This window comes from Stegodyphus dumicola, chromosome 12 (genome assembly GCF_044657685.1).
Source record: "Stegodyphus dumicola isolate Sdum_Otavi_A_Nest chromosome 12, ASM4465768v1".
Lineage (NCBI taxonomy): Eukaryota > Metazoa > Arthropoda > Arachnida > Araneae > Eresidae > Stegodyphus > Stegodyphus dumicola.
In genome coordinates, this window is record NC_140779.1 from 29,040,702 (window position 1) to 29,064,981 (window position 24,280).

The 24,280-nt window shown below is 35.2% G+C and overlaps 1 protein-coding gene across 1 annotated transcript in view; it reads right to left on the reverse strand.

Moving 5' to 3' along the window:
* Positions 1–24,280, reverse strand: part of LOC118188415 (rho GTPase-activating protein 100F-like) — a 213,826-nt gene that overhangs the window by 45,686 nt on the left and 143,860 nt on the right. The window contains 1 exon segment of the mRNA XM_085827589.1: positions 16,373–17,318. Within this exon segment, the coding sequence (XP_085683715.1) occupies positions 16,373–17,318 (946 nt within the window).

The window sequence follows — 24,280 nt, forward strand, 5'->3', positions numbered from 1 at the left end:
AACACAGACACTGTCTCTTCCGTATGCATCTCTTTCACGGATGTTTGACATATGATAACGGGTTCCAGGTTCTCACCATATCAAATAACGCCTACTATTGCTTTCTAGACTAAACCTGGACTCATCCGTAAAGAGAACAGTCCTCCGTTGATCAGGCGTCCAGTAGACATGTTGTCGTGCTCACTGCAAACGGAGCCTCTTATCCCGTCACGTGAGCGGCACGCAAATGCCTGATCACCTCGCGTACAGACCACCTTCGTGAAGTCTTTTACGCACAGTTGACGTCGACACCAACTTTTCGGTGGCTGCAGCAAGGGAGGATCTAAGAAACGTCGGAATAGCAGTTCTATTCCTGCGTGCACATAATGTCAAACATCGGTCATCGGCGCTCGTCGTAGCTCGTCGACAATGGAAAATGCACGTTTCCATTTTTCTCTGTGCCTCTACGCACGGATACGCTCATCGTGTTGTGAGCAAAAGCAAGATTTGTCAGTAAAGACGACTGCACGCGAATGATGCATCTTTGTATGTTGCTGAACGCACCATTTTTAATACTCTTTTCAGACCTGTAGCATTACATGAAGTCAAAGATGATTGCTCTGCTAACAATCCGTGACGTTTTACAGGTATTTGAGCCATGCATGCACCTAGATAGTCCTAATCCAGGGTGCGTAAATATGGCTGAATGATCCTTAATTGCGATGGGCTCAAAATCGAATTTTTGAGTTTAAAGGATAAAGAACCTCTTTATCTTCCTGCCTTAGATCACTCCATGAGAGCTTTTACTGTCCTCAGGCCTTAAATAGGATCAATTCAGTGTTCTGGTAAGATACACATAGTAAGCTGAACACCAGGAATAGAAAGTGAATAGTGAAATAGTGAAATAGAATAAACTTCGAAGAAACTTCGAAGTTTATTCTATTAGAAGTTTATTCTAACTTAGAAATAACTTCGAAGTGAAATAGATAAAATATCTAAGTTAAAAAGCAACGAGAAAAAGATAACTGTCGTACCGGGCATTATCGAATGGATGTCACTGAGATCTTATATAATGCTCAGGGTAGCTATCCTGAACTCTTTAACCCCTTGATTATGGGATATATTTGAGAAAAATGTGCCAAAAATTGAATTTTTTCTCTTTAATTTTGTTCGTTATTGCCATCAAAATGTAAGAAATAGATTATTGTTTTAAAAATCAAAATTTTAAACGAAATAACTACTATATTTAATATTTTCACACATTTGCGAAATGTTAATGGATTAGAGCAATTTTGTGTTCAAATTATAGCAAAATAAATCAAATGAAATAATCTTCAAGATTAATATAATAAACTAATACAACAATATTATTAGACTAGAAGAGAAACACGCTAATGTGACAATCAAAATCGTAAAAAACAACCTTATATTTAGCGTAGGTATAATGAAACACTCAATCGATTTCGTATTTCGTACAAAATTTGAGCGTAATGTGCATTTGCCCCTCGCTCCCTATTTTAACTTCGCTAATATTTCTTTATGCTTGTTCAGACAGCCTGGCTCAGTAAAAGTAGGCGGCCAGTGCAACTCTGATTAAAAATCTAGTTATAACCGCGTGCAGTGCTGATAAGCACCACGTGTTTCTGTGATTCCTATTTTTTTCTTTCTATGTAATTCTTTCTCCTGATGAGGAGGGACCTTTAGCTGCCCTCGAAATCGATTGAGTGTTTCATTATACCTACGCTAAATATAAGGTTGTTTTTTACGATTTTGAACAATATTATTATTTGTATCAATTGTCATGAATTTCATATCCCAGATTTTTACATGAATGAGCCAAATTTTGTGCAGTTTTGGATTAGGGTGTGTTTCAAGGTCGATTCCTTCATTGTTCACATAATGTATAAATATTTTCTTTTTTTGGAATCTGTCGTAGTACATAACTTTGCGAAAGCATGAAGTTTCAAGACATGTCTTTTTTTTAACCATTTTTGATCGGTATTTTGGCTTCAGGTATTGCCTTTCAATACATTGCTGTGCATATCTATTTTAGTCTCTTCCGTAATAGCGTGAATCAAATAGTCATCGAAAAATAGTACAAAATATTGTTTTTCTTGAGTAAACGTAAAAGTGTCAATTGTTTCACCCACTTGTGGTCGTTGGAATGGGCATCTTGGAGCGGCTGGAGAAGATTATTCAAACATAGCGGCATCTAGTTTCGGTATTGAAGGTTTCTCTTTCGTCGCCACTTTCAGAATAGTCATACTCTTCCGGTGAAATACTGGTATCTGAACATGAAGATCCTAACAATTATTTTTCATCATCGTATGATTACGACATTGCAAACATAATGTGGTTTGAATAAAATTTGGAAAGAAATGCAAAACAACAAGAATCCAAAAAATGGCTCGAAACTGCCGAACATTTCGCTGGGAAGCATCACGATCTATTGGAAAAATGGTAAATTACATATTATGCATTGGACGAACTGAGTTTGGGATTCAGGGAACTGAAAAACCGATTTTTCTTTTGCCCGGATTCAGCTCGGGCATTCCAAAATTGACGCATTTGTGTTGCCCGAACTGAGTTCGGGCGTCACAGGCAAGGGGTTAAAAACTCTCACAACTGTCATTGGATCTTGACCAAAGCGAACAGCAGTTGCACGGTACGATAATATGGAATACCAGCAGGCTGTGATTCCCCTGCTGTCTAATTCTGGGATACGTTGGCATGAGTTTCTTCTTTTTACACGAGGCACAACATGACAGCCATCGCATAAAACAGCAATTAAATGCAATTTTCGAATCAAACATCGGCATTTCACCCTACTTTCTTACATTGCTTCGAAGTGTCATAACTTTTACCTGCAACATGCGCATGCAGTGAAGTGTTAATCATTTACATATGATGCTTTGCAGTTCATGTAAATTTCAGGTTTATGTTCAGTTCTCTAGTGCCACAGCACTTTTAATGGCCATAAATCTATATCTATAATTAAAAAATTAGCAAATGCCTAGAATTTTCAGCATTAGTAATGTTTGTAATGTTCTTTGAAACTTTTTACTCTGCTTCACGAATTTTGACTGGGCTTGGAAATGGTTAAAAGCATTCTAATAGTAATAGTAACTTAATTAAAAAATTAGCAAATGCCTAGAATTTTCAGCATTAGTAATGTTTTCAATGTTCTTTGAAACTTTTTACTCCGCTTCACGAATTTTGAGTGGGCTTGGAAATGGTTAAAAGCATTCTAATAGTAATAGTAACTTAATTAAAAAATTAGCAAATGCCTAGAATTTTCAGTATTAGTAATGTTTGTAATGTTCTTTGAAACGTTTTACTCCGCTTCACGAATTTTGACTGGGCTTGGAAATGGTTTAAAAGCATTCTAATAGTAATAGTAACTTAAGAGGAAAGAATCTCGCATAATGAATAAGATGCATAATGAAAGCAGTCTTGAAATAGATTACTTTCGTTAAGACGAGGTACCGCTGTATTTGTCTGAATATTTATTTCATATGTAAATAAGGATTTTGATGATTTTGATTTAAGAGGAACAGTCTAAATATATCAGAAAGAGAAGAAACGAAAGAAGAAACTCCTTCCTCAAGGAATAAATGTTAATTACTTCTATTTCTCATTAGACCTTTTGTTTCTATTACTGGTATTTGACGTACGCCGTCTTTTTTCTGATTTTATATTTCTATTTTTTCTGTAGCGCTGTCTTATTTATTATTATTATTATTATTATTTGTTAAACAGAAAATCTTTTCAAAATTTTTAAAAGTTCTTAATAGCTTGAAAATTAAAAAATTACTTTTATGAGGTAATGTTCTTTTAGCGTTGTAGTTGTGACTAATCTCGTATTTCTGACATCAAAGCTAGCCCACGAAATTCATCGGTTCAAGGGGGCAAGGTTGTGCCTATCGTTGGCGAAAACCTTGGGCGCCATACAGGTGACAATTACGAGTTTGCTCATTTCTGCTCTTAATTTTGAAGAAGAGCCCGCCAGAGCTCCACTCTTATTTTCCTACCAACAACCTCTTCAGAAGACTTTCGGCTCGTATCATATTTTATGTGCCCCCACGCCGCACAGATACCATCCACTTATAAGCATCACTGGGGTTCAAACCGGGGTCCTTCGGTACGGCAATCACTATCCCGGTTGGAAGCATGAAGTAATGTAAATAAATATGTAAATAAGTATGCAAACAGATTCTTCATTTTCAAAATATGCAAATTGTAATAAAAATTGCGATTAAAACAGGATATTTAAATATATCAGCGAATTAGCATATTAGTCAGATATATGTCTCTTTAGATGGTCAGGAATGTTCTGAGAAATTCTTTAAGTAAAGTTCTAAAATATTGAATTCTTTATTGGTTCAATGTTTGATCATCTCTTGTTGCGCATGATATAGATAGAGATGGCTACAGCCTTTGTTTATTATTTACTAATCCTAAATCTGTCCCTATAAATAGAGTTTCACACAATTGCATAGAAAATTCTAAGGAAACACTCTCAGCACAGCAAGTAAAAAAAAAAGTTTCGAAATATAAAAGTTTTTTTTTTTTTTTTTTTTTTTTTTTTCCCCTCCGCTACAAAGAGGAAAACTAGAATCAGTAAAATATTTTTTTTTCCCTCCGCTACAAAGAGGAAAACTAGAATCAGTAAAATATTTTTTTTTTCCCTCCGCTACAAAGAGGAAAACTAGAATCAGTAAAATATTTTTTTTTTTTCCCTCCGCTACAAAGAGGAAAACTAGAATCAGTAAAATTTTTTTTTTTCCCTCCGCTACAAAGAGGAAAACTAGAATCAGTAAAATATTTTTTTTTTTCCCTCCGCTACAAAGAGGAAAACTAGAATCAGTAAAATATTTTTTTTTTCCCTCCGCTACAAAGAGGAAAACTAGAATCAGTAAAATATTTTTTTTTCCCTCCGCTACAAAGAGGAAAACTAGAATCAGTAAAATATTTTTTTTTTTCCCTCCGCTACAAAGAGGAAAACTAGAATCAGTAAAATATTCTTCATGATTTAATAAACCAAATATAACAATTTTCATATTTGTAAATGTGAATTTCGCAGAGATATGCTTTATTAATATTTGTGTGCGACAAGTTTCAAATTAAAAAATGTGCATTACGGATACTGAGTCGGAGGAAAAAGTTAAATCTGAGAGAGAGGAAACTCCAGTTCCTGATAACAGATATTGAAAAATTAGCTTAGTCTGTTACGTTTCTTTTCGAATACTTCTTCGGATTTGCATCATTCCGCGAATTTGACTCTTTTGTATTCAGAAATTACATTCGACAGTAATCAAAATAAATATTTTCGTTGAAATATGATACCCGAAATTTTTCGCTATTACAATACTTCCTTTTTACTTCGTACAATTAAGTAAAAATACTGAGCTTACTAAGCCGAGTAACAGAGTGGGTATATATATATATATATATATATATATATATATATATATTTGTAATAATAAAATTCCATAGTCAAAAATACACTTAAAATTCTAACTGTATGTTCTTTTCATTTTTAATGGCGACGTTCTCTTATTTGAAAGTACGTGGAATTAAATCCACAGCCCCGTAGTCAAGTTGTTTTTCCCGCCTTTTCTACACGTACAGTTTTAGAATGTTCTGGAAATATTTAAAGCAAACTGGATTGGCTGACGAGGCTGACGTCATTTCTTGGAAGCTCCGACTTTCCAGTGGCTATAAAAGGACTCACAAAGGAATATCAGGGGCTTTTTCTTAAATGTCATGATGCAGTAAACTTCATACAAAATGTTATTAGTAGATCTTTTTTATTTACTCCGGATATCTGATTATGTAACTGCTATTTCTCCTGACCAATAATAAATGGATCCTGTTTTTTAAACTTATCGTCTGATATTTTAAGCTACGACTACATTTATGATTCTTCAACAATGTATTTATTCCTGACAAAAGCTGGTACATCACACACACACACATATATATATAATATATATCTACAATATATATATATATATCTACATATATATATATATATTAGATATAAAGGACTGTTCCGAATAGCATGATATGCGTTATTCGGAACAGACACGTACGGTCTGTTATGTAGAGAAGAATATGCTACAATTTAAATTATAAGCCATAGATAATATTTCATGTAACCAGTCAACAAAATGAGATTTCTAATAGATAATTCTTTAGAAAAGTTCCTTCATCTATAGACTGATATTCCAGAAAATAAAGGAAAATCGATATTCTGCGCTAAAAATAATGCCGGCATTTTTTCTTAATGGTTTCGTAAGGTTTCAGAACTCCGACTCTTTCTGACGTAACTCCATTCGCTGTGCTGCTAAATTTATCCTTAATCGCACTTTCTTTGCACCGATGGATTCAATTTCCGCCGAGAGATCCATCTGTGGCTTCCAATCACAAATTTGGATCGAGCCTCAGCTTAACTTCTGTTTGGCGTTTGAGTAGAGGTTTAGGTAGTAATAAATTTTATTTAATGGGACTCATGCTTCTGCAGTAATTTCACGAGGGCACGGATTAATGTTGCTTATTTAAAGGTCTGTTAAATAGTGTCCGTACTTGACTCTGCTACTAAGTTCCTTGATTCAGTGTTCATGCTGCAAATTTATATGTGGCTTTTAGAATTTAAAATATGCATTAACATTGTGTAATAAAAGATTTAAGTCTGGGGAAGATTCAAAATAAGTTAAAAGAAAAAAAATATGAAACAAAGGTTTCTTTTGAAGTCAATAATTTTACATAAAAATTACGAGCTCACCAGCGGCCGAGCGGTAAAGTCGCTGAACACTGGTAGTTCGGTCCGAGGTTCGAATCCCGCGAACGGGCCGGCTGCATGGGTGTTTTCGTGGTTTTCCCCATGTGTAACGTGTATACGAGCCAGTTTCCCTTAGAAAGTCCTCCACAAAGGCATCCCTTCCCTTAGACAGATAGCCCTAGTGTGCTTTGCCATAATTAAATACACCACACCATAATTAAATACATAAAAATTACAGCAATCTGGACAAGTCCACAAAGTTTCCTGTATAACAGAAAGATATCGTGATTTTTTTTCCTCAAAGGAGCATTAGCTCAGATCCTCGATACGGGATTTTGCGTTCAATGACTTTTTACATTGTAGCCACCAAATATTACCGCCCTGTATTATATTTAAAGAAATCGAAAAATAAAGAACCATGAATGTATGTACGCTTCTCGCACTGTGAAAAAACAACGGTACGTAGAGTCATCAAATTTTATATAACGTAGTCCTCCACTCGAATATGGGCATCTGGAAATTGGAATTTGGAATTTGTTTTATTATTTATTTGTTTGTAAAACTTTAACGAATTTTTGATCAACAACTCAGCGATTTCAAAGCGAGCTATAGCAAAACTGTAAGGGAAAAAAATGGCTAATCTTTGGAATATGGTAACAGGTAGTTTGGCGACATTTTGGTAAGGCGATAAAGGTTACTAGCTAGGACTTTAGCAGTGTACATGGATAAAGTCAAGAGTGTGCGCAATGCCATTTTTGTACAATTCTGGAATGTTTTTTTAAGTGAAAATAGGTCGACGTGTACATAGATACTGTGTATGTGCAATTCTTAAAAACGCGGCAAGCAGTGGGCGATTCTGCACTTTATCTCAATTTCGCACCTAATCTTCGTCATGATTAAGCACTTTTGTTCCATAAAAGTTCTAGCATGAGCGTAATTCGGCTAGCAGATTGTTGGAAAAAAAAAAATAAAAAAACCTATCATGCCTTTACTTTGTGAAAACAAAATGGCGTCCAAAAAAAACTAGCAGGTTGCTGTAGCAGGGTTGGTCGCCAAATTTTCGCCAAAAAGTCGCCTAATTACCATAATTCGAAGATTAACCCAAAAAATTATCGTAAATTCTAAAGAGAGGCTCTTTTTAAATTATTTTGTGGTATTGCTGATGAATTGAATTTTATGAGGTTTAAGTGAACAACATGATATTTTATAAATAATGATAACACACAAAACGTTAAAAAAAAACCTTTTTGGACGTAATGTAAAATCTGAAAGCTTTCAGATTTTTTTTTTTTGTTTAATTATTTATCTGTTTATGTTTTTAAACCCAAAAGGGTCGTTAATCCCGAATGAGATATTAGATTCGAAACGGCATTTTGCATTCAGTAACTATAAACGGAGTATCACTTTTCAAATTATTACCATCAAATACCTAGAGCAATCAATTTAATTAAATCAAGGAGACGGTACCTAGAGTCGTCAAATTTTGAATAACGTAAACGATTTCAAAGTGAGGAATGGTAACACTGTGCGGAAAAAACATTTTTAACTCCAGCGCCGAGACTATCTATCGGAAATTCTAAAGATATGCTGATTTTAAACTAATTTATATATTACTGTTGAATTGAATTGTATATGGCTTAAGTGCGAAGATAAAGGTTAAAAAAAGGCCTCTTTGGGCTTAATATAAAATCTAAAAGCTTTCAGATTTTTTTAAAAACATTTTCTGAATTAAATGAGACCTAAATGTCTGAAGGTTTTACTTCTTACAAAATAATTCTGGTCACAAAACCCAACAAATCGTACGAAAATAATGAGCTGTAGGGAAAACATTGTTTTAGTAATTATATGCTTATTTTGATCACAAAAATACTCATTCTAAAAATTAATGTATCCTCTGTATTGTTAAAATTATTAATAGTTACCTACAACAAAAGCGTCGTTCTATAAACATTAGGGCTGCATTATTGATTTGGCAATGAAAAGTTTAAACTGAACTCGCATTGAGCCTTTCAAATTTGAAGGGTCAAACGTTGTGCTAACATTTTAAGCACAAATAATGTCAAATTAAATAGTTGTTAAAATATAGATTTAACTATTTATTACATTCTTATAAACCTAAAACATGTGAAAATTTTATAACTATTTTTAGTGACAATATGAAGACACTACTACATAAAGTTATTCTACATTTATCAGTCACTACTTCATTTAGCTTAATACGTAATAATCAAAATATTACAAACAGTAAGCAAGAATATGTAGAATATATAATCTTAGCAAGAGTATATAATCTTAATTAGCAACAAGAATGAGTATATCATATAACAGCAAAATAATCTGAATTAACATTTGCAAGGAATTTTCTTCTTTTATACCATGTGCCGTCTTGGTATAATTGGAAGCACTTCGGGGTGGCAATCGGGAGGTCGGTTCGGAGTTCAAATCCGGAAGAAGATATCGCTGAATTTTCTGTAGTTCCTGTTTTGAAAAGTACTTGATAACTCTACAGTGTGATCCGAGAAAGCGGAAGAAATTAACTGTCATTTCGTTGTCAAATTAATTGTTTTACTTCCTTGCACAAAGTAAAAAGGAAGTATTGTATTCGCGAAAAGTTTCAGGCAGCATATTTCAACAAAAATATCCATTTTGACCGCTATCGAATGCAATTTAACGATGTTTTTGAGTGATATCTGTACGTAAAACAGAATAAAATACTCTTTTCCTTCAAAAAATTATAAAACTGCTTTAAAATTAATTATGAAGAGAATTATTCGTGGCGTCTGTACGAACGTATGTACGCACGTGCGTACGTACGTACGTACGAACGTACGTACTTATCTCGCGTAACTCAAAAACGAGTAGCCTCAGAACGTTGAAATTTTATATATAGGACTGCTATAACATGTAGATGTGCACCTCGTATTTTGGTTGCAATCGGCCGCACCAAACGTATACAAATATATTTATATATATATCCACTCTGTTACCCGGCTCAGTGACCTCAGTTTCTTTACTCTTATATGTTTGTAAATTGTACATTTTCTGCTTTAAAAATGATTGTATTATGTTGTTTTTATCTTCCGGTTAAGGTTTTTATGCCTTCAGTAAATCTGTAAGCAATATTTTTAGACTTATTAACAATTTTAAAGTTGTCTAAGTGCCGCTAAGCCTTTTTTTATGGCGGCCATTGAAGTTTACGTTTGAAACAGGAGACTAGTGGATTTGTTGCCAATCAAGAGAAACTTAGCTTCGCAAAAACAAAGATAACGCATTCATTTATTATTGCCAATTAAATCATGCTTATTTCTTTCTGGAATTTTTTCGAGGAAATAAGTGTTTAAGATTTAGTTCGTAATTTTTAATATAGATATTTTGAGTTTTTATTTATTTTTGCCTTCTCGCGAAGTGAGAACTGAATTAATTCAATGAGAAATACTCAATGGTCTGTGAAAAAACTGTTTCTTTTTTGTTTTGTTTGCTTAATTTCTTTTATACATCATTCTAGCTTTATTATAGTATTTGAATAGAACATGTGGCAACGATTAGATAATTCTATTCTTTAAATGATATAAATTTTGTGCATTATGAGTTATAATATGGACGAAATATATAAGTTAACTGTTATATTATTATATAACAGTTAACTTAGTTTCCGTTATGTAATTATTATATAAGTTAACTGTTATATAATAATTAATACTGTTAAGTGAATCTAGCGCGAGAGTGTCGCTATGGTAAACAAAGTGAATTTTAAAGAATGCATTTATTCTATTGTGGTTTATGCACTGTCGGCGAAGTAGATTTCATTCAATCCAATAAGTTTAAATGAAATGCAAGAAAAAATGCGTATAATTTAATATTCTGTACAAGGAATTCATGTGGTGCACACATCAGATTTTTTTTAAACGTATTGTTTAGAAGATAAGCTGAAAAATCGAAATATGACAAGCTCAATTCAATATGCATGAGTAAAGAGATAAGAATGTTTAATAAAAATAGAAAAAAAAACATTCTGAGAACAAACGCTGTTCTCCATTTCAATGACCTATTCAGTGGAAACGATTGTCAAAATGCTCCATCTGTATTTACCTGACAAGTATTGCTTGGATTCAAGTGAAGATGATTTTACTCTTAAGACACATCATAGACATTATGCGAACGGTAAAAATGTATTGCAGTTATAAAAAATCGTATTTTTACTAGATACTATGAAAAGGTTTCATTTATACGAATACATTTTAATATTTTTACGCATGAGCCAAATGTTACAGAAGAATGCTTTCTGCACATGCGCATACTGACTTTCTGTCTTTACTAAATCACGATTAAAGGAATTGATAATCAACATAAACTGACTGAATTTTTTTCTATTTTATCTATTGTAGACACTTAATAGTGCAAGGTTTCAACAAAATTGGGGTTTTGAACGAAATGAAGACAGCAAAGATATTCAAGTTTTTCAGTTCCACCGATCCCACGCTTATACATATGTTAGCAACCGATAGATGGCATTGTAGAAAAGCCGCCGATAGGGGGCGCACGATGGCAATCGAGAATCGGGAAGCGAGAGAATGTGATTAAGGTTAAGAATGTTTCGTAATTATATGTATAAATGTATGTATTTACTGTAATAATAAAGCATTTATAAAATGCAAGAGTTATCCAGATTGAATGAAAAGTGAAAGCCCAACTTACCCCTAGCCGTCCTGAGATTAATAACGGAGATTAAAGATAACACATATCAGGATCTTTTTGATTCGGAGATTAATTTCCATGGTGACTGTGTAGAGACATTAGGTATTTTTAGAAGGCAGGCAAGATGAAAAATTAGCAACGCCTTCGCCGGGAATCGAACCACGGACCTCTGGAATATGCACCCAGCGTGCAGACCACCACACCACGAAGGCATGCCAAGAAGGCGGGAGAAATACCTTATAACTGTATGAATATAAAGTGACGTTGTACTGTTGATAAATAAATTATACTCGAACAAACGTGAAACTGATATTGAACCGTAATGAGAATTGAGAATGTCAAGCATTCCTTCATATATTTAGACTAGAAAAATCTGTTAAAAACTCACAAAATTTCTGAGTTCCAGAAAATGAAGTATTTGTCAATCGTCAACGGTTACTAGTTAGTCTTAATACATTACCTAACTGTCGGAATTCAGTTTCATCCAGAACAATATCCTGCAGATGATAATAAGGCTTAGTCTTTATATAAACCATAAAGCTAAGCGATCTTTGGTTACTCATGAGGTTAAGGAGCAGAACTTTGTCCAAACTCAGAATCGTGTGACTACGAAGGGTGACTTATTTTAACTTGTAAATGCATTTGACTCTCGATTGCCGTAAATTATATAAATAAAGTGATAAAAAGCTGCTATGTATGTGAAGCGCTAACCATTGCGCCATCGGGCCTTCAAGAAAGTGTAATTGCAAAATAATAAACATTTGCTTTAGTCTTGATTAAAATTTCGGTATTAAGGAAGAATATCAATTGAACATAACAGTAAGTTTGAGATTCTCTTTCAGTGATATGTAGTGTAGGGTGTTTAAGGCTTGGTAACTGACAACTTGCAAGTGAGAAACTGCCTAGTAAGTAGTACAACACATATTTTTACAATATTCGTCTACGTTAAACATCCTGTTTACGTAATTCAGCAGTGTTTATTTTTATGTTTAAGTAAAACTTAAATTTTTACAATATTCGTCTAAGTGAAATATCCTGCTTACATAATTCAGCAGTGTTTATTTTTATTCAGCCCGTTGGAATTGGAATCAGCAATAAGTTATTGCTGATAATGATGTCTGTATGACTTAACATTTAGAAATCAAGGTAACTGTGCATCTATTCAAATTTGAAAGGCGAGCATCGACAGCATGACTGTTCAACTGATGCAGATTGTTGAAGTCAGAAAGATGCGCTATAACTCAGGGGTTAACTTCGTTTGTCGCTCTTTAAGGAGTAAAGAGGTCAGGGGGGTCCCGGGGTGTCGAAGCAGGAAAACCGGTGGAGCTACTGGCTGGGATCTGCACTTACGCAGTTTTGGCCACAGGGGTATATAATCACTCTTCACAGGAATAGAACCAAAGATCTGTGCTAGAGCTCCATTCATTCGGAGGATGGTTCAAGCCTCGGCAGGGACCATACTCTACTGTCTTGTCTGTCCCTTGGCTGTTCACTTCATGAACTAAGTTCAGTCGTTTTAGGCGCCTGAGTAGAAACCCTATCACAGTGTAACAAGTAGATCTGTTTCCGAATATCGTCGATCATGAAGGTCCTTTGGACCCTTGGTTTGGAATTTTTTTAATTCTTGTGTGGGGGGTCGTTATACTTTTAGATATTGTGGCTATCCTTGGGGGTTTGGTTCCATTAGATCCTTTGCTGGAGGACTGACAGAGTGGATGGAACATCCTTATGAATGTTTGTGATGCGACCGGAGTGGTGCTCGGAAACAAAGTTGTCATCGAATTTTTTAATTCATGTGTGAGGGTACTTTTTCCCAAGCTTTTTCCAAGGACCGCGGGTGTTGCGCCTGCATGGATGGTCTCCGGATTCTGGACGTTCTCTCCTGAAAGGTATATAAACGGGGCAGGAGTTCATGTCTGAAGTTCTGTCTCTTTATGGAAAGCAGTGGTAAGCATACACAAAGAACATTTAATTTTTAGAAATACATCCGTTACACAAGATCGTAGTAAGCATCACTAAACGGATAAAGAATTCGACATCCGTCTCGCCAGAGAAATATGGTAAACGCCCAAAAAGAGAGATGTTACATCAAATTATATTTGAATTTATTGCTAATTCTTCTTATTCATGATTAAGAGAATTTCAAAGTGGATTGTAGAATAAAAAAACATGATATGGAGTGGAATAATCGGATGATAAAGAATCATTGTTATTATTACGGCGACGGAGGATGGATTTGCCTTGAACCTGGGAATGTTATCATGAATTGCGAATGATTATACTAATAGACTGAAAATTAAATGCGTTTGAACTGCATGAGGCAGTAAATCTACCATTTAAGTTAGAGAAGAATGTTTCATAGTGTGGAGTGCATTCCATTGGCATATCGATGAGACTCATTAGTTCAAGTAGATAATTTTTTGGTAGAGAGGGTCATACATTTCTAATTTCAGTCATTTTTTCTAAGAAATCCATGCCGTGCATAAATGACAAATTGTCTGAATGAACATTATCCTGAATTTAAGGTGCGTTTTTCAAATCAGATCCAACTAGATGACTTGCGAAGTATTCAACAAAGAGACTGCATTATGGGCAACCACAGAATGTATTTATCATTTCTTCCTGATAAGGAGTGAAGCTTTTATTCGACTCGATACCGTATCGAGTACTTTCAATTATTCGAGCACTTGGAAGAGCTGGTCATGAGTTTCTGTACTTGTCTTTCTGACTGTACTTGAACCCAAAGCAATTCACAACCTCTCAAAAGTACCTTCATCGTATATGCCCATTCAAAAAAGTTATCAGCATATTATTAAAGTGAGCTGTCATTAAAATCTCTTACAGGGAATGAGAGAGTGGTAAATTAATAAACAAATAAATAGTTAATAAGCTGAAATTTAAAAATAAAAACCTTAGGCACAAATTGTCACAGAAAGCATTTACCTTGTTGTTCCTGACGAAATTTATGAATACATTAATGCCATACATAATTGTTTATATATCACTCTCATAATTACAAATAAAAATAATTTAGTTACCTATAAGTAGAAATTTTAAAAAAAATATTAGCAGGTTCAAAAGATATATGTAGCATTAGTTACTGATAAAAGGCGATTAAGCGATTGCAGTAACACCTTTTGGCTTAGGACTATTAAGTGTTAATCAAACTTACTGTATATAGAATTTATAATTTTAAGATAATTAGCTTCATCATACAGTGAAACATGAATTTGTGCCAGCCATTTCTGTTGAAATAATACAGACAGCAATTTGCTAAACAATGTTGCTTACAAAATTTTAGAAATGTGAAGTGATAATTCCTTTTCATTTTTTCGGAAAAATCTTATACTTGTACAAATTTGACAAAAGTAACCTAAGCGATTTTCCTCTTTGTTAAAATGTAAAAACATTTTCCCTTTAAATAACGTTTTTTTCTTTCTTTTCTTTATAGTACAAAGGGGGCTTTGTCCCTGAAGGACTATTTTCGTTTTGCCTTTTTGCGTTGAATCATTATAAATGCCCGTTTCCCTTTTCAAACTGTTGCCACCAAATATTAGAAATTTGTAAAACTTTAACGAATTTCTGATTAACAAACTCAAGGATTTACAAGCGAGCAATGGCAACACTCTATGGGGGGGGGACCTTTTTATCTCCAGAAACGAAAATACCGGAACTGTGTATCGGAAATTCTAAAGATAGGCTCATTTTAAAATTATTTTGCGACATTGCTATTGAACTTAATTTTATGATTTAAGTGCAAATAACATGATATTTAATAAATAAAGGTAACACAAAAAATGTTAAAAAAAAAAAAAACGCCCCTTTGGACGTAATTTAAAATCTGAAAACTTTCAATTTTCTTTTCTTTTTCAAACTTGGTAATTTTGCTAAGGCATAGATTAGTATTTAATGACGTAGACCGAAATTTAATATCTTATTTTGAGTTGTCTGTCCTCTTTTATCATATCTATTTTTAACTTCACCAAAATTTTTAAGCTAGAAGTGCTAAATGTTGTGGAAGAAAAATGCAAGAAGAACACTGATGGTTTTTGTTAAGTCGATCGCCTTTAGCTTTCAAACTAAATTTTACACTGCCTTGGAGAAAAATATTGTAGAAACTGGATTTTTAATTGATGATTTCATGTATGAGGATACTCTTAACATACGGAAATTTGGTTAGAAAAGACTCAATGAATGCGCGTGAAAATACGTGATACGTATTTCAATAATGCTTATAAAATTTCTTTATGGAAAATTAGTAGCATTTTTAACTTGTTACATTGACTTCGATACATTTTCTAAAGGGAAATATTATCTTACGCTTAAAAATAGCTCACCTCTATTAGAATGAAAACTGTGAGGTAGACTTTAAAGCATCAGGCCTTTCACATAACACCAGACTGAATCTTTATATTTCAGATGATTTGCTGACAGATAATTCTTTACATTTCACATGATGTGTTGCTAGTACAAGATTTGTTGAAAACATTTTCTTTCCAATACAATGCGGCTAGACGTTCTCATCTCGCGTGCTTGACAACCATACGAGAGGGGTGCAAGCGTTTCATTTAAGCGTCTCCTGTCCATATTGATTATGCCTATGTGCTGGCTACATTGTTAATCGTTTCGGTCTTCTCAGTTAATATAGAGAACCATTGGCAATGTACCTTCTACCAACATGATGTCTTGCACTCTAAAGTTTGAAAGAAAATATTCATATTATTTAAATATGGGAAAAATGGATGGTATAACCTGTAATTGAATCTGATAGTCCGCTGTTCGCATTGAGGTATGTATTAGGGGGTTGCTGGAAAAAAGGTATAATCTAGAGAAGATTTACTGGATTAGTGCAAAACATGTTTCATCTTCAGTTTTAAAGCACAGCATAATATTTATATAGAGACATAGACTCACGCCTCCTCAGCGATCTTGTGGCTGGAAGCTCTGGCGCGGAGACGGCCCCGTCGCTCTCCTCCTGGGAATCGTAAGGCAGGGAGGTGGTGAAGCGGACCGCCTGGCGACGGTCGAAGCCGCTCCTTAGAGATCGTGGCAGTGAATTGCTGCGGCCACCATAGTGACTATAGCTGCGTCGGGAACCACCCATCGTCCAAAAGTCTTGTGCTTCTGTGTCAGACGCACTCTCGAAGCCGCCGCCTTCCCTTCCGGCGCCCCTCCGACGCAGAATACCCCCACTTCGGGGAGGCTCTTCGTACCGGCGGACGCGACCTCTGTGTTGCATAGTGGGTGAAACATGGAAGCTTCTTCTTGGCGGCATGCGATAATCACTCTCTGTCCTCAACATACCTGTAGATCGTCGCAAAGGGGTGGTTGCCTCTATATCATAGCCCACACCGCCTCTGCTTGGTGGAACCATACTTCGAGTCCTACGATGGTGTGGTTCATATCGGTCACGTGGTAGCTGTTCTTCGGGGTAGAACGAGGGCACCCTCTCCGCAAGCCGTTCCATGCTCTCCTGTGGTTGGTAGGACGGCCCGGCCATCTTGGTAGGCTGCTCTGTAACGACAGGTGGTACCACCCATCGGGGAGCGGTCGAGGGCGGCTCCTCTCTTCTCCTACTGGCAGTGTACTGTTGGTGCGAAGGTGGAGGCTGATGGTAAGGGCGGTGGTGATGGGTAATCTTGGGCGGGTGGTGCAGGCTAGTTGGAGGCTGGGAGTTGTAATAGAGATCCTCAGGCGGAGGCTGCTTCGGCTGTACGTATCGATGACGTTCTCGTTGATGATCTCGCTCACTTAGCTTGACAGCGATGGCCGGGACTTCAGGCGGTAGACCCTTGGTGCGGGCTCGTATAAGGACGCCGTTTTCGCTGTTCTCCTCCATCGTCAGTTCTTCTGAGGTTTCCTGAGAACAAAATGAGAATAAATGCCCTCAAACTAACGTAGATACTAAGTTAGGTAACTGATTACAGCAAATCAATCAATATTTATGTGATAAGAAAGTCTGATTTCGTGATACATTTTTCTCAGGAAAACCAGCTTTCATTTACATTACGCATTCTCCAAATACATGGGAGTTCGATTTCGATCATATCGACTCACTTAGATTATCAAATCAGATAATTATTCTGTAGTGCTAACTTTAGAATTATCTGCTATCTATTTTGCGCTTTAATATATAACTAAGTTATGATGGAGAAAGTTTGTCATGTATACTTACTTGTCCAGTGCGTCAAAATCTTCAGAAATTTTTTCATGACACACAGAATCCTTTAGTTATGGAAGTCATAATACTGAGCTTAAGGAATGTTTGGTACGCTGTTCTTTCTTGTTGGATTCTAGGACATGAGCGGATAATAAGATAACAGACATGATCATAAAGTCTGTTGTGGAATTACCCAGTCGATTTATTTCTTTTAGAGATATGACAATTCACAGTAAGCTAAACATTCTCAATAAATGGTAACTTGTTTGGGATTAGCATCTAAAACGTAAACTGAGACGTATTAAACTTTGAGTGGGACACTGGGAGGGAGAGATTAAGTAGCCTTAAAGTTGATCGCTTTCGAGTTATTCATACTTAATGTTTTCAAAGCTGAGACTAAACCTATTAGCTCAATAGTTATATATAGTTCTATCTATTATATAGTTCTATCTCATTTTAGTAGATTGCCTGTGCTTTAACACAATTCGTTTGAAGAAATTTAGCAGCTCATGTGTACGCCTCGACCATTTACTCGGAAAAAGACATAAACTTGTTTCAATATTTAAGACAGACTGGTTTTTATTACCCCATCTGAATTGGATTTAATGTTGTTTATTAGGTACATTATATATTTTAATGTATTTAATTTATTGAGATTTTACTTTATTTTATACTTGTATTGATCGTTTTTTTTTTTTGAGATTTTTACTTTATTCTATAACTGTAACCATCTTTCAGGTTTTATTAATGTTATGTATCTTACTAATAAATTGCTATGATACTGTTCAAAAAACTGTTTTCGTTATTTTATTCTCTCCATATTCAACGTATATCAGGCGTATGAGACTTAAGATTATGCGCCGTAAATATTCACTAGCATATTCTACCCTAATCTTATAACAATATTTTATCATATTTGATAAGTTATTCAGACGTAGTAAAATGTTACTATAAGATAAATCATAAAGTAATTAAGATATACATATTCTACAGAATATTAATTTATGGTGGGTTAATTAACTAATGAAAAGAGAGGCGTTTCCATATCATTGAAGAAGAAATCATGTATTTATAACATTACAGATTTCCATGAAATAATATTGGAACATTTGCTTGAGAAATCAGGTCATTAATGTTAGGGTATTTGCTTGAATCATCAGTGAACGTCTTTTATTTCCTGAGAAAACTGATTTATTTAAACTAGCATTAATATCTGAATAGGAAAGAGTGTCTTAAGTCATAAGAAGAATTACCTTCATTCATTTTACAAGAGGGAAAAAAATGTAATTTTGGATTTTGGAGTTTAGCCTAGCAATCTTTTCAGCAATTCAGGAAAAGCATTGCAGTCATATCACTCGCAAAATTGGTTATAATAAGATTAGTTGCAAGATTTCGAAATTGCTGATTGAAGAAGCTGATGGTAAAATTATCAGGCAACTAAAGTGAAAGTTACTCTTTCTTTTCTTGTTAACTTTCGCGTTTATTCTTTTCTAGTGTTATGAAAAGTCTCTATGTAAAGATTACAAATCTCAATTTGTAAAGGAATATCATTCTTTTTTTTTAAGCTAACTCTTTTGCTCAGGCTAGTAAATTTATAATTAAGACACGAATGTACCACTAAACAAAAGCGCTTAAAGCGTACCACTAAACTAAAGTGCTTAAAGCATACCATTAAACAAATGTTCTTAGCTCTTAACCCTTTGACGCGCGGTGGTTGCACCCTGAAACCACCAATTTTCGAATTTTTTTCTCCTCTTTCTTCGGAAATTTATGAGAAAATAAATTGATTACTGATCTTTGATCTCTAAATAACATAAAATGACTACAGAATCATACATGTTTTAGGTCTTAGTACTTCAAATAGGATGCCTTTTAAAATTCGTTTTCAATGAGACAAAATAACTTACTTTTATTAATATAAACAACTTTAAATTTCAAAAGTTATTCATCGCACATCATGATTTCTATCATAAACAATAAAAAATATCAATAATTAAACTGCATATATAAAAAAAAACCCCTCTATATATATGGCATTTGCTTTGTGGTTTCAGGGCTCGACCACTGCCCCACTAGAGCATTGTGTCACAATGCTCTAGAGACTTGGTGGTCGCGCCTTGGAACCACTGCTCTTTACAATGGCGTTTGCTTGCTTCTCAAATAGGAATGTTTATTTTTACCCGGATATAGATAAGGGGTTTTGAAATCACGGAGTTATTTTATTACTAAACAATACACTCACCTGCCCAGTAAAAAGGCCTTTCTTTTCCAGAGACTTTTCTCTGACCTCAACACACTTGCTCCCCAAGCTAGTATTGTGATTTTATTAATTATTTCCTGTGGTTTAAATTTAATGTAAATATACTTTGCTGTAATTAAAAATAGAAAACGCGTAAAGTTTTATTTAAATTAAAAATATTTTCTGAATATTTTGAGACGAAATACGAATAAAATAAGTATGAATGGGAAACGAATGATCCGTACCAAAGCCAAAACGACCAAGCCCTCCCCCTCATTAACATAAAAAAACCACAAATGTCATGTGCCAGATGAAAAGAAACTAAATAACGCTGGGCATAAACCGGGGAAATTTAGATCCAATCAGTGTACATTTTGTAGCACAAGGAAGAAACATCATGGAAGATAGTACATGTGCGAAACATGCAATGTGGGTCTATGCATGTACTAAAAGGTAAAACATGCTTTGAACAGTGTCACAAAAAATATTTGATCTTTGAAATTTAAAAAAAAAAAAAAAAAAAAAAGTCTGAGTCTTTTTTTTTATCCTTATTTTACTGAGTTTTTTAATCCATGCAACCAAACGTCCTTATTATGTAGATACTTATACATTCACTGCTATAGAAAAATTACATAAATGTTTATTTTTAAATTTTTTCTAACGATTTAGTTTGTAAAATAATGTAAAATATATATATCATGCAATTCTTACATGCATTTGTTTTAAAAAATTCATAAATTTCGTCATTTATTGGAAACGCACACGGGAAAAGGTAAGTTTTTTTTTTTCCTACTACCTAGGTAAGTTTCGAAGTCCTAGACGCGCGGTGGTTTCACAGTGCGACCACCACCCACAAAAGAATGGACAAGAGTAGTTTTTTTTTAATTCATATATTATTTGTCTCTAGGATCATTATATTCAATTTCTATAGTTTTTAGTTAAAAAAATTATAAAAATAATATCGCGCGCGTCAAAGGGTTAAAACTCAAATTTAACAAAGTTATTTTATGATCGTTAAGTAAATTCTAAGAAAATGATGCCAGTCACGTATCTTAGATGTATCCGCTAATACAGAGCAACTTGGCTTTCAATAATTAACGGCAATGGAGCCGCCTGAACTCTTATACGGTATGAGATGCTCACGTATCCGAAATTTACGTATGAGTATAATAATTCAAAGTTATCGCCGTGTAATCCGCCGAACCAATTTGTTGCATTTGTACTATCTAAATACACTGAAGTGACAAAAGTCATGGGATAGCAATATGCAAATATACAGATGGCAGTAGTATCGCGTAGAAAATGTATAAATGCGAAGTGATTTGGCATTGTTTTCATTTGTGTTCAAGTTATTCATGTGAAGAGGCTTTGACGTGATTATGGCCGCACGGCGAGAATTAACAGCCTTTGAACTCGGAATGGTAGTTGGAGCTAGACGCATGGGTTTTCCATTTCGGATATCGTTAGGGAATTCAACATTCCGAGATCCACAGTGTCAAGAGTGTGCCGATAGTATCTAATTTCAGGCATAACATCCCACCATGGACAGCGCAGTGGCCGACCACCTGCACTTAATGACCGAAACCAGCGACGTCTGCGTAGAGTTGTCAATGTTCATAGACAAGCAACACTGCGTCAAATAACCGCAGAAATCAATGTGAGACGTACGAGGGACGTGTCCGATAGCACAGTGCGGTGAAATTTGTCTTCCTTGGGCTATGCCAGCAGAAGACCGACTCGAGTGCCTTTACTGACAGCCACACGTCGCCTGCAGCGACTCTCGTGGGCTCGTGAGCATATCGGTTGGTCCCTAAACGAATGGAAAACCGTGGCTTGGTCAGATGAGTCACGATTTCAGTTGGTAAGAGCTGATGGTAGGGTTCGAGTATGGCGCAGACCCCACGAAGCCATGGACCCAAGTTGTCAACAAGGCACTGTTCAAGCTGGTGGTGGTTCCATAATGGTCTGGGCTGTTTTTACATGGCATGGACTCGGTCCTTTGGTGCAACTGAACCGATCATTGACTGGAAATGGATACCTTCAGCTACTTGGAGATTCACTTACAGCCATTCATGGACTTCATGTACTCAAACAACGATGGGAGTTTTATGGATGACAATGCGCCATGTCACCGGGCCTCAATTGTTCGCGATTGGTTAGAAGAACATTCTGGACAATTCCAGCGAATGATCTGGCCACCTAGATCGCCCGACATGAATCCCACCGAACATTTATGGGACATCATCGAGAGGTCAGTTCGTGCCCAAAACCCTGCACCGTCAACACTTTCACAATTATGGACGTCTATAGAGGCAGCATGGCTCAATATTCCTGCAGGGGACTTCCAACGACTTGTTGAGTCCATGCCACTTCGAGTTGCTGCACTTCGCCGTGCAAAAGGAGGACCGACAATATATTAGGAGGTATCTCATGACTTTTGTCACTTCAGTGTATTCGAAGCCGGTGAGTTTATAAATTTATGAAGCTTTTCGTTTAGAGGTCATAAGATAACAAGAAAGCAAGGAAAAATGAAACTACCCCTACCGACGAAGTGCATTTCAAAGATATTTTAAATGTTTACGAGAAGTATAAAACCTTGAAATTTTCATCGCGCCTCAAAATCGATTCGATAATTTCATAACCGGAAAGATTGCAGAAAAATTGGAAGCAGGCCTCACAATCATAAAAGTTGTCCTAGGTTTTGATTTGCATAACGTGTTATCTCTATGTTTTGGGCAGCCATTTAGATTATTGAAATGTATTCCATATAACCGATTGTCAACAAGACGACCAAAATTTAGTGAAAAATAGCTAAATATAAACGAAGTCATATAGTCATATAATATAAAATCGCCTCTATTTCAGCACAGGAACTAACATTCTCCGTCAAATTGTGACTTAGAGGGGTTAAGAGTCATAACATAAGGCAAAGTATGATGATTGATAGAAGTACTGAGATACAGGTACTGGACAGTGACACTACGATATACAATCAGTATTTTAACCATTATTAAAGGCAATTTTACTTTGTTTTATGGTGCTCCTGGCGAATCATTTCTTTTTAATAAGTGATACTGTTATGTCTCATTGAAAAGAACAGCAGAGTATGTCTTAGGCTGCTATCACACGTCGGTTTGTTTCGGAAGAACAACTGTTTGGAACAATTTTTCTGCTTTGTCACCACAGCCAATCACCATAGGTCGCTTTGAGGTTAATACAGGGAAAACTGGTTCCCCATTACAAACAAGCTGATAGCTGATTGGTTGAAAAGGAACAACTTTGTGATACTTCTTTGGCAATATGAAGCAACTCCAATGATGGAACACAGAAAAAACTTTATTTAGCACTCAAATGGCGACATACAAAACAAGAAGAAAAAAGAATACTAGCATTTAAAAATAATTTACATTCTTCGTGCGAGAGTCGCACGTGGCACTCGAGCCTGGTTTCAAATATCGCCATTCACAAATACCTTAATGTTCATCTATTTAAATTATTTAAACTACAAGATTTTAATAATATTTAAAGCTGTTACAACTTGCAATTTTTTGGAAAGGAAGGAAAAAGTCGCACGTCTTTCTTTCAATAGTAAACCAGGCAGAAAAATTGTCCGAAACAGTTGTTCGTGTGAAACAAACGCCGTGTGATATGGACTTTAGAGAGTGAGGATATCCAGCTTGCGTATACAGGGTGTGCCATCAAGACCACCCAATTTCTGCACAGCCATATTCCTTGCTTGAAATACATAAAAATTGCCTAGAGAACTGCACCTGTACGATCCACAGTTTTCAAGATAAATTCGAAAGAAAAATATAACGTCACATCCAGTGCAAGGAAACAAAAAATGTTTTTTTGGAAACATGAATATCTGTATTTGCTTATAGGAAGACATTCAAAATGACGTTCCACCGTACATATCGAAGCATTTATAATGTCTTGATATGCGCGGTTTCCAATAGTTTTTTACCTTGCTCCAGATATGACGTCATACTTTTCTTTCGCATTTATTTCGAAAACTATGAGTCTTACAGGTACAGTTCTTTGGACATCTTTAAGTATTCTAAGCCAGGAATGTAGCTGTGAAGAATTTAGATCGTTTTGATGGGACACACTCTATCCCTATACAGCATAGTGTACAGAGATGAACTGCAATTGGCATTATTTTGGCGGAAAATGAACAAGACCAATTTTGTTATCTAAAGGCAGAATGCAACAATATATAGCAAGAACTTTCAAGCCATTTAGTAATGAACGTACCATGACGATGTGACTGTTTCATTGTGACTGTTGGATTTCCGATTGAAAAGACAAACCGTCTGGCCATTTTTAAGTAATATTTGTATTTTTCTTCCATCCTCGACTTATGTTCATTGCCTAGAAGTAATGTTTTTTTAAACGACTTGCTAGGATTGCTTTGATTCGC